This window comes from Ochlerotatus camptorhynchus, unplaced genomic scaffold (assembly GCF_037179485.1).
Source record: "Ochlerotatus camptorhynchus isolate MF236.1 unplaced genomic scaffold, CSIRO-AGI_Acam_v1.1 ptg000365l, whole genome shotgun sequence".
NCBI lineage: Eukaryota > Metazoa > Arthropoda > Insecta > Diptera > Culicidae > Ochlerotatus > Ochlerotatus camptorhynchus.
In genome coordinates, this window is record NW_027040853.1 from 674059 (window position 1) to 685773 (window position 11715).

The 11715-nt window shown below is 44.8% G+C and overlaps 2 protein-coding genes across 2 annotated transcripts; both read left to right on the forward strand.

Moving 5' to 3' along the window:
- The first annotated feature begins 427 nt into the window (after positions 1–427).
- LOC135709836 (uncharacterized) lies at positions 428–4099 on the forward strand. The gene has a single exon (XM_065232248.1). The coding sequence runs from the start codon at positions 428–430 to the stop codon at positions 4097–4099; it is 3672 nt and encodes a 1223-aa protein (XP_065088320.1).
- A 2423-nt stretch (positions 4100–6522) lies between these two features.
- ICA69 (islet cell autoantigen 1-like protein) lies at positions 6523–8537 on the forward strand. The gene is made up of 4 exons (XM_065232209.1): positions 6523–6716; positions 6810–7327; positions 7394–7648; positions 7709–8537. The coding sequence occupies exons 1-4, from the start codon at positions 6653–6655 to the stop codon at positions 8279–8281; spliced, it is 1410 nt and encodes a 469-aa protein (XP_065088281.1). The 5' UTR covers positions 6523–6652; the 3' UTR covers positions 8282–8537.
- The last annotated feature ends 3178 nt before the right edge of the window (positions 8538–11715 follow it).

Here is an 11715-nt window from a genome sequence, read left to right on the forward strand (position 1 = left end):
GAGTGCGGCGTCGATGGATGCAGAGTTCATCATCACAAGCTACTGCATTCAACTAGGAATCCCTCGCAAAACAGAGTGGAAGCAGGAAGCTCGTCGCGGTCTACGAATAACGTTGTGCACCAAAATCTCCACTCTTCGGTTGCATACTCTTTGTTCCGATATTTACCCGTGACTATCCATGGTAACGGTCAGCAAATCAACACCTATGCTTTTCTGGATGATGGTTCGTCGTCTACCCTCCTTGAATCCAGTATCGGCGCTGGGTATCACGGGGCCAACCGACAACTTTTGTTTGAGTTGGACCGGAAATATTTCGAGGGAGGAGAAAGGATCTCAACGTGTGACCGTGGTTATTTCTGGCGTTAGAGAGAAGTTCAAACTCAGCAACGTTTGGACAGTGCAAGAGCTTCAACTTCCAAGTCAAACAATGCAGTATGAAGAGTTGCAGCAGACCTACCCGCACCTGAAGGGTCTGCCAGTTCGCAGTTATACGGAAGCTACGCCGGGGATCATTATTGGACTAGAACACGTTCGACTTCTAACTTCGTTGCGAGTACGAGAAGGTAAAGACAACGAACCTGTGGCGACGAAGACGCGCCTCGGATGGTGCATTTTCGGAAAGAACTCCGGCAAGGATTCCGTGCTGGAACAATTGAATCTGCACCTTGATGGCGATCCCGATAATCGAGAACTACATCTGTGGATGAAGCAATTCTTCGCAGTCGAAGAGTCCAGCGTCACCATAAAACCGGAAGCTGAAGAAGATAAGCGAGCGCGGAAGATAATGGAAGCTACGACCCGAAGGGTGAATGGCGCTTTCGAGACGGGACTGTTATGGAAGTACGATCACATCTGCTTCCCTGATAGCTACCCAATGGCGCTACGTCGGCTGAACGCACTGGACAAGCGATTGCGAAAGGACCCAATCCTCGAAGCGAAGGTGAGGGAGCAAATTGCAGAGTATGAAGCGAAAGGGTATGCACATCGTATCACGGCAGACGAGCTGCAGTCTACGGATCCCAGCAAGGTCTGGTATCTACCTCTGGGTATTGTGCAGAACCCGAAGAAACCGGCCAAGTTACGGCTGATCTGGGATGCCAAGGCTCGAGCTGGAGGAGTGTCTTTCAACGATATGTTGATGAAGGGTCCGGATCTCTTGGTGGCGCTGGTAGCAGTACTGTTACGTTTCAGGCAGAGGGACATTGCTATTGTCGGTGACATAAAGGAGATGTTTCACCAGCTTCGCATCCGGGACGAAGACAAACAATCACAGCGTTTCCTTTTCTGCCTTGAACCAGGATCGAATCCACAGATCTACATAATGGATGTCGTCACTTTCGGTGCGACCTGCTCGCCTAGTCTGGCACAGTTCGTGAAGAACGTGAACGCGAAGGAATTTGCCGAGACATTTCCCAGGGCGGTGAATGCAATAATTCATAACCACTACGTTGACGATTTCTTGGATAGTGTAGACACGGAAGAGGAAGCTGTGGCGTTGATCAACGAGGTGAAATACATCCACTCTCAAGCAGGGTTTGAAATCCGAAACTTCTGCTCCAATTCGGCCGAAGTACTGGCAAGCATCGGGGAATGCAGAACACCACAGGAAGTATCCATGAACTTGGAGAAATCGACAGACTCGGAGCGTATACTGGGTCTGGTGTGGAGGCCAAAAGAGGACGTCTTCACCTTCGATATGAGCAGTCTCAAGGAAGAGATCAAAACGTTGATCAGCGGCTCAACGGTCCCAACCAAACGGCAGGTTCTGCGCACTGTCATGTCGTTATTTGATCCGCTGGGACTGGTTTCGCATTTCGTCGTGCACGGAAAAATCTTAATGCAGCAGATCTGGAGATCCGGTACCGATTGGGACGAACCTATTCCGGAGGAATTGCAGGATAAGTGGCGGTGTTGGTGTGAGTACATGCAGCACTTGGAAGAGGTGGCAGTACCGCGATGCTTCTTCAAAGGAGTGAACAGCTCCGCTCTCGAGAACGTCGAGGCACATCTATTCGTAGATGCGAGCGAAGTGGCTTGCGCAGCAGTTTTGTATCTTCGCTTCGTGGACAACGGTTCTCCTCGATGCGCGCTGGTGGCGGCTAAAACAAAAGTTGCTCCGCTGAAACCCCTTTCCGTGCCACGTCTGGAGCTACAAGCGGCGATGATTGGAACAAGACTGCTCGACTCAGTGTTGACTTCGCTGGATATCCAGGTTAACAAGCGCTTCCTTTGGTCGGATTCATCAACTGTCCTGTGTTGGTTACGATCCGATAGTCGACGGTATCACCAATTTGTGGCCTTTCGAGTGGGAGAGATTCTTACATCTACTAGCGCGGATGAGTGGCACCACGTGCCTTCCAAACTGAACATTGCTGACGCGGCCACGAAATGGAAAGACGGACCCAGCTTCGATCCGAAGAACCCTTGGTATAGTGCACCGGAGTTTCTGTATAAGCCAAAGGAGCAGTGGCCAAAGGAACTATCTCAGAAGGAGAAGGAAACGGACATCGAGTTGCGAACTGAATTCTTGTTCCATGGAACCACGCCTCAACCGTTGATCGACGTATCCAGATTCTCGAACTGGAATCGACTCCTGAGGACAACAGCCTACGTTCTACGTGCAGTGCGCAGATTGAGAGGAGAAAAGGGGTCCAAACCAGATCTCTTGACGCAGAAGGAGCTGCGTGATGCAGAAAACTTGCTTTGGCGGCAGGTTCAATCGGAAATGTATCCTGACGAGCACGCAATTTTGCGACGTAACCAGACGAATCCCAGCAATCCAGTGTCAATTCCGAAGTCCAGTCAGCTATACCGGCTGTCACCGTTCGTAGATGAGAGCGGCGTCATTCGGATGAATAGTAGGCTCACCGCGGCGCGAGCCGTCTCGACAGATATGAAGTACCCGATCCTGTTACCGAAGAAGCACGCTGCGGTCCATCTTCTGGTGGAGGACTATCATCGGCGATTCCTGCACGGCAACGGAGAGACTGTTCACAACGAGATGCGTCAACGGTTCTACATACCAGGATTGCGAAATGTGATACGCCAGGTATCGAAACAATGTGTGACCTGTCGTGTTAGGAAGGCTGTTCCACAACCACCCATGATGGCGCCCCTACCCGAGGTGCGAGTCACGGGACTAGTTCGTCCCTTCACGCACACTGGAGTGGACTATTTCGGACCGATACAGGTTAAGCAAGGACGCAGTTTGGTGAAGAGGTGGGTGGCGCTATTCACGTGCCTCACGGTTCGCGCCATACATGTAGAGTTGGTGCATAGTCTGTCAACTCAGTCCTGCATCATGGCGGTTAGACGATTCGTGGCTCGTCGAGGTTCCCCGGAGTCCTTCCACAGTGACAACGGAACAAACTTTCTGGGGGCCAGCAACCTGTTGACCAAGGAGATCCAGGATATCCATGAAGACTGCGCGGTAACGTTCACCAATTCGGCGACCAGCTGGGAGTTCAACCCACCATCGGCACCTCATATGGGCGGATCGTGGGAGCGCATGGTGCGCTCAATGAAGGTAGCGATGTCAGCTATTGCAGATCATCCTCATCACCCTAGCGACGAAGTACTACAGACGGTAGCCACAGAAGCGGAGGCGATTGTAAATTCCAGGCCGCTCACCTATATACCACTGGAGTCTACGGAGCAAGAGTCTCTAACGCCGAATCATTTCTTGCTGTTCGGTACCAAGGGAGTCATTCAACCAGCAACTTCGGCGAACTCAGTTGGGAGCAGCTTGAGGGACAGTTGGCGCCTTGCGCAGCACTTGGTGGACCAGTTCTGGTGTCAATGGATACGCGAGTACTTGCCCACTATTACGAGACGTACCAAGTGGTTCGAACCAGTCAAGCCTCTAGAACCAGGGGATCTCGTGCTAGTCGTCGACGAAGGCAAACGGAACGGTTGGTTAAGAGGACGGATCATGGACGTGACCAAGGCAGCGGACGGACAAGTTCGACGAGCAGTTGTGCAGACGAAGAACGGGTTACTCAATAGACCTGCAGTAAAGTTAGCACTTCTGGATCTTCAGAAACCTGGAGACGGTCCGGAACTTCACGGGCAGGGGGATGTTACGAAACCGCAGGGCTGATTCGGACAACAGTTGGGTGAGTTCGGTACCGCCCGTAGCTGTCAACGCGAAAACCCATAGACGTCAGTGGGAGAAACGTCAAGGAGCATAACATCGTGTCCAGAACTGTCACATGGAGCATAAAACTAACGTGATTGAATGGTTGATGTGAATTGAATTAAACCTAAATTGTTAGTAAAAGTTATTCCTTGATAAAATTAAAGTGTTAATTAGTTAAAGTGAATTGGCTAAGCTGAGCTAGGTGATTATAAATAAACATGCAGTTATCTTAAATACTATGTGAATACTTATACGGAAGTCTATTATAGATACTATCGCTAATAGTACGGATGATTTATTAGTTCATGCAAGTTGATACTAATTATAAACGTAAGTAAGTTCCACCTACGATAAAATCAGGGTTAAAACTAATGAGTTTGTTAAATCTAGGACACTACGAATACTTAAATGAATACTTTGTTTCGGATAAAAAAGGAAGAAGAAAACGAAAATGTAAGTTTAACCCTCGGTTTAACCTATATTTTACTAATACTGAAATTATCATTATAATACATTATAGCTTTGAAGCTGCGTGTAAGCTGCTATCAGGACGTGTTTCCTTCCCAATCCGAACAAAGGGCCAAAAACGAAATGGGGGGATCGATTGGCAAAGTCGCCTATACGCATCTACGGGACAATAAAGAATCTCCTTCCAGCAACATGATTGCACAATTGGGCAAAAAGTCGAGCCCCAAAACAGGAAGATGTCCCAAAGGGGTGGGGGGAAAAAGCCCGCCCTTTATCCACGAAATGTTATCAACAAGGAGTTGGCATTCCCACTCTCCCCGTCCAACTCGCTTCAATCGGGTGCCCTGTTGGACCCTCCTTACCTTTTGTATATATATTTAAATGTTTATGTATATTATATATATATATATATATAATGAATCATCACTTATGCGAGTCGATTATTGCCGCGCTTATGTTAAATTCTCATTTGGTGACGGTCAAAGCGCGCCACTAATAAGCGCGTTGCAACCACCGACAAACCGACATGAATGACTATAGCAAAAACAATAAATTTTCTACCAAAGCACACTACTGACATCTGGCTCCGTGTTCACGGGAAATATTTAGCTAAGCCATGAACCCGCATGCAAAAGTAATGAATTGGTTCGTGTCTGATCTATTCTGGACAAATTATTTCTATGTAGATCAAAAAATCCTATGGTGTTGAGTTCGGATCACTGCACATTTAAATCAGCCGTTTACGATTTTCGGACATAAGTCAGAATTAAGTGTCATATCGGTTTGTCGGTGCTGCAACCATAGAGGTAACTCTAAAGGCCCACGCACATTAGATCCGGATCGGACGCGTTCCGGCAAAGTGACAGCTAAATCTATTGTCTAACTGACGAATTTACGTCAACGCAACGCAAACGAATCTAATATGGGTGGCCTTTAAGACTAGTGAGTCCCGAAGAAACGTGCTCAGCTTTTTTTAGAAGTGAACCTTACAAATAATGGGTTGTTAAGAACCATTACCAATCCAAATTCTTGTTTTCTCCATACATTTTTGGGAAAGGAATTATATTGGAACCATTTTATTTATGATTTGAGAACTTTAATGGTAATGGTTATGGTATTCGGTAAGGTTCATAGATAGTTTTATAACATTGATCAACTTTATGTGGAATATATTGCGAATTGGTTGCCTGCAAATGACTGATTACCAATTCGCGATATATTCCACGTAAAGTTGACCGATAATACAAAACCGTTAATTGACCTTACTGACTACCATAACCATTACCATTAAAGTTCTCAAACAATAAGTAAAAAGATTCTAATATAGTCCTCTCTCCGAAAATGTATGGAGAAAACAACTATTTTGAATGATAATGGTTCTTAACAACCAATTATTTGTAAAGTTCACTTCCAAAGAACCATTATAAATAAAGTTAAAACTTTATCACACAATTGTTCATGTAAATTTCCATAACCATTTCAGGGATAGCAGGGATTATAAACAATTTTTAACCATTTTCGGTAAGGTCAACTTCACATTAACACCCATATGCCCGTCCACACCCGAAACCCACCCCCACACAAAATCAAAGGTTTCTGTATGGCAAACACGCCCGGACATAAACGAGAATATGGGTAGGTATATGGTAATTCACTATCGCAACTACGGGTAATCATCGAAAGTTCTTGCATTTTACTCAGGCACTTTTGAGCAAAGCGCAGGGCCTTATCAAATAACGAATCATCAACGTCGGAACATTCAAATTCCAACCAACAACCAGCAGCGCTGCTTTTGCGCGTTGCTTCCTATTGCAAGACACCACGATAAGTGGGAGGCTTTTCCGACCACCACCCATCCATCTGCAGTCAGTCGGTGGGCTGGAAAAATCGATTAATTCACCCCCTTCCTCGTAGTTTTCATGTTTTCGGACTTGTCAAAATACAACACACAGGAAGAACGTCCACCCGTACGAACACCGTGGATTGGATTTCCTAATTTAGTTTTTTGTTTTACAATCTTGTGTTGGAAAAGCGGCATAATTCGGAATGTTGAAGTCCGAATTCCAACACCAGTTTTGGGTTACCAAAAAGGCAGTCCAACGGAAGCTGGGTGAGTGCGGTTTTCCACTGATTCGAATTGTGGCGTAGATTGCAATATGCAGCGAAGAACATGATGACATTCTCTTTTTCCTCGTACGATTAGGCTCGAAAGAAGATGAAAATATTGTGGCTTCCGATGGGGAATTGGATGCGAAAATTGAGCTATTCCAATCGGTGACCGATAGCTCACGACAGCTGTACCGCATAATAGACCAGTATCAGGAACGAGTTTGTATTCTAGCCCAGGAGGAGAATTCCCTGGGGAAGTTCCTGCGGGAGGTGAGCAAGGAGAATCCCACAACGGGAAAGCTGATGTCCAACACAGGAAAAGCGATCTCCTACTGCGGTCAACAGCGTATTACAATTCGGGTGCCTTTGCTGCGGCTGCATCATGATGTGCAGACATTCAAGGGACGTGCCATTGTGGACACACAAAAGACCCTGCAGGTAATGGAGAGGGAACGGACCGAGTATCGAGCGGCGCTGAGCTGGATGAAGTCGGTCAGCATCCAGTTGGATCCGGACACTGGGAAGGGGTTGGAGAAGTTCCGTAAGGCACAGCGTCACGTCAAGACAGCAAAGACGAAATTTGACAAGTACTCGTTGGATTGCTTGGAGAAGGTGGGCTACTCGGTTGGTCCTTTGTTCCAGTAGATTCTCATGGAGGCCCGTGGTTTCTCATTTCAGATCGATTTGCTAGCAGCAGCGAGGTGCAATATGTTCTCACATGCCCTGGTGGGGTATCAGAACTCGATGCTGCAGTTTGCGAAGAAGAGTAACGATACTTATAAGGCAGCACTGAAGAGCCTTTCGAAGGATCCACACTATAACTTTTCGATTTTGAAGGAGCTCACACAAGCTAATCCGAATGCCAAGGAAGGCGAAGAAGGCGAGGATCAAGTGGACAAACCTGCGGATGGAGATCAAATGCTGTTCTTCCAGGTAGGATTGTTATCGATTGAAATACATGTAGTTTTCAAACAAATTCCAACTAATCCATAGGATGAGTACAAGGACGAAGAAGCAGCTAGCCAAGTGCAAGAACCTAAGCCATCTAGTTCCAACCCTGAAGACGACGATCAGATTCTGTCCGACATTCCTACGCAAATCAATGACCTACTGTCGGGCGTATCTCCGTTGAATCCCGAGCTCAACCACCAGCCGGACGCCACATCTAGCTATGCAGACCTGCTGGGTCTAACCATGGATGATGAGTTTTCCGACTTTCTATCTTACCCAGCGCCATTCATGCCATCGACATTGCTCACCAATCCCGAACCGCTGGAAACTTCAGCCTTAGATCAGCTTACAAGCCTCAATCAACAACAACCGTCAACACCAGCCAGCTCTAAACCGGACCGCTTCGGAAGCTTCCTGCAGAGTATTTCCAAAAGTACCAATCCGGTAGGTGGAGCCGGAAGCAGTCAACCGGATGCTAAAAAACCCCACAAGGACGGCAAAACGGGCAAAGACCTCTCCGGATGGTATCAACTGTTTGCCGAGTTGGATCCGCTCTCCAATCCGGATGCCATTCCGTCCAAGTCTGATGCGCCCACCAATAGTTTGGCCGCTTAGAAAGGGCTTTCGGCGCAAGAATCAAACCGAAATATCTACGGGACGGCAAAACTTATAATGCTATTATGCAATGTGTTTATTTATGATTCTTATCGAATATCTTTATTGCTATCGATGGATGGATGATGATGATGATGAACTATGAAACGCTGGATCACTTCTCATCACTGTGTATTACCTATAATATATGCTACTTTGAATGTATGTACAATTGTCACGTGCTACACTATTGGAGATCAATAAAGAATCGAATGAATGTGTCTGTGAATCCCATAGTAATTCCCTTCCAATATAAACTTCCAAGGTCCAGTGCAGTACCAGTTGTATGTATGTATGTAAGGTAGCCACCATCCCTTCGAAGATCTTGTCTTGTATGCAGCTCCACTTAATAGCAAGATCAATTTGAGCTACCGATCTGAATTCACAATATCGCTGTATGAAGGGCCAAAAACGGTGGGGTGGACCCGTAAGCAGAGACACTTACGCGAAATCCACGGGAATTTAAGAATCTCCTTCCAACGATACGATCCAACAAATCGAATAACGCAATTCGCAATACTTATTAAGCTTCCTACAGGATGGTTTGTTAAGAAGGGCGCGTCAATCTCACTGAAACTGTTGGAGTAGAATTCACACCATCACAATCGAATCGGTAGGATAAAGAAAATGATAGTGTTTATTCCCTCCTAGACTCCGGTTGTCATACCACTCCAATCGTCCAGTTTCAGGTCAAATGATACCCTGATGCTCCCTCCCAACCCAGTATTTATTTATATATATAGTAAACATATGTAATGGAGAAATGAAATATATCAGAACATTAAAATACGTAATAATGAAAATACATTTATATGGATAAAAAAACTGGTATTCCGCAATGAAAATAATAATTATTTTACATACAATATGATGCAGCTCTATGTCTCCTCAGCTCCCAATAAGGAAGATGTAACCCTGAAATTTCCAACAAAAGACACAGAAAAGGAGATTTTGTTAGTAAGTTGGGTTCGTTGGATCAGGATTCACCTTGATAAGTGATGCGACCATGGTTTTAAATGAATCAGTGTTATCATGCATTATACTTGGATTTGCCCGAAGCCAAAACCAAATGGTGTATCATTGGGCCTTATTACGGGTGTCACTACACGGTGATAAGAAAGTGATACTCAGAATAAGAGCCGTGATTACCGTACAAATCAAATGTGAATCACTTCACCGTGACGACAAGTGACAACTTTTCACCGTGATGTGACATCCGTAATAAGCCCCCTTATAATATAAATCTGAAGACGTTCCATTATCGAAATGCTGAAAATGAACATAGAGCATGAGCATGAGCAAAATTGATCGCCCGCGACTGCCAACACCAAAGAGCTGAAAACCAATTCAAACAAATCAAATCAACAGACAAAACCATGGTGTATAGCTGTAAGAGTGAATCATTACAGTATAAATCTAGTGATGTTCCGTCATCAAAGAGCTGGAAGAAAACTCAAATAATTTAAATCAATAGATCCAGTCTGAATGAAGGCTGCAAAAAGAGAATAATTATACAGCAATGACCCCATTTTGTCAGCTAGCAAAGTATGTGTATCTTAAACATTCATCTTGAAGGAGGAAGGTATGAAATTACAATTATGTGGAATTATTGAAAAATAACAGTCTGATGCGCGGAGAGATTGACAGGATCGGGTCATAACTGTAATGTGAATATTAGGAAGATTTATCATCATCAAACTATTCTTGAATTGACCTGGAAGAATGCTTGTGAATAATTGTTATACAGATAAATTAAATTGATAAACTAAATGGTTCAAACAACAACTCCAGCCTGTAAAAAAGCTGAAAATAGGGAATCTTTACAATGTGGATCCCCGACGGTCTTCTACTCAGTAAGCAAAAGCGGCAGCCACCAGGCTAGTCGATCTGCTCAATTTAAATATTGAAACCTTATTTTATGAAGTTCTTAAGAATACCAATTGAAACACAATGTAAACAAATAAAAGTTAAGAGTCTCATCCGAATCAAATGATTCCAAACGATACGCATTCATAGAAATTAAGTTTAAATAGACAAAATTAGAAAAATGGAACAATCTCACCAAATCAGTCCAACTGAATCCCTTGCAAGCAGCTATGTCACGCTTGGTGTAGTAGCTCCGATCATAGACCCGCCCTACGGGGATCAATCCTCTGGTCGAATGTAGTCGATTGCTCCATGACGCGAACACGAAGCGACCGCTCACAAAATCATACAACGCGTAAACAAACTGAAATCAAAAACTATCACACGCGACGCCACAAATTTCTGTACCGGGAGCACAAGCGAAGAAAAAAAACAAACAACGCAGATAGCGACACTTCTTCTGATGCCTGCAAACATGATGCATCACGTTTTCTTTTTCGATTCCAAAACTTCTCGGAAAGCGAGAAAACCACCAATCACACACGTATAACCGTCCGGGAGGCAGAGTGCCAGCGCCAGTGGTGGCACGAGTCCTGGAGTTTAACATTTTTTCCATAACATTTGATACATTTTGCCATAACCATTGTGACGACACACAAAAACAAACTGGCAAGCGGCAAAAATGTCATGACATTTCTAAACTGTTTTCTGCCAGCGACAGAACATTTTCGCACAAAGAAGCAGACAAGACCGGCGGCGCGCGCGACATAAATTTATGTCGTGTAGAATTTTGCTGATTTCTGGCTAATTACTGCATTTATTTGATGTTTATTGCATGGAATTAAAAGATAAGAATGAAGACTAATCACTCATAAGCATTGATGTTAAAATTATGCGTAAATAAGGGAGTTGGTAATTTACTGTCACACGCAAGCCTGCAGCTAAAATTTCATTACAATAAACTGTTTGGAAAAATCAGGCTGCGAGATTTTATTTATTCTCTATCTCCGCTGTTCGCTTGGAATGTAGTTATACACGGTCGCCCGTGTGCTGGCTGTTTTGTTTCGCTCTGGACGATGGTTTTTCAAAAAATGTACTGTTGCCACCTCTGGCCAGCGCTAATCTGGCAAAATCAGCGAACGCACGCACAAAACAGAAATAAACTTATACACAACCGTATCCGAACAGGTTCGAAGCTGCACAGCCAGGACCAGTGCAGTACCAGTTCGCATAAAAATGAGCCCCAAATTTTGGGAGAATGAGCATGAGCATGATTGACCGGCCATGGTTTCTACTCTGTTATTAACAGCAGATGTAATTACACAGAGAACCAATATACGATGCTTGGGACTAGCAATCATCCTCAATGTGTAAAAACTGGTGATTTCAAACTAGGCAATACCAGCGCTGGCCGCGTCGAACGCAGATCATGAAATACAGGGGTTACTCAAAATAACTAGGATAGGCAAATTTTTGGTCAACTTTGGAGTGTTGTAACTTCATCAAATATGATCCGATTTTAAATCTTC

What these genes read in the sequence shown, in the direction of transcription:
- ICA69 (XM_065232209.1), top strand. Translation starts at nt 6,653, where the DNA reads ATGTTGAAGTCCGAATTCCAACACCAGTTTTGGGTTACCAAAAAGGCA. An exon ending in CGTTGGATTGCTTGGAGAAG is followed by an intron (nt 7,328 to 7,393) that starts GTGGGCTACTCG and finishes TTCTCATTTCAG; the next exon opens with ATCGATTTGCTAGCAGCAGC. An exon ending in ATCAAATGCTGTTCTTCCAG is followed by an intron (nt 7,649 to 7,708) that starts GTAGGATTGTTA and finishes ACTAATCCATAG; the next exon opens with GATGAGTACAAGGACGAAGA.
- LOC135709836 (XM_065232248.1), top strand. Translation starts at nt 428, where the DNA reads ATGCAGTATGAAGAGTTGCAGCAGACCTACCCGCACCTGAAGGGTCTG.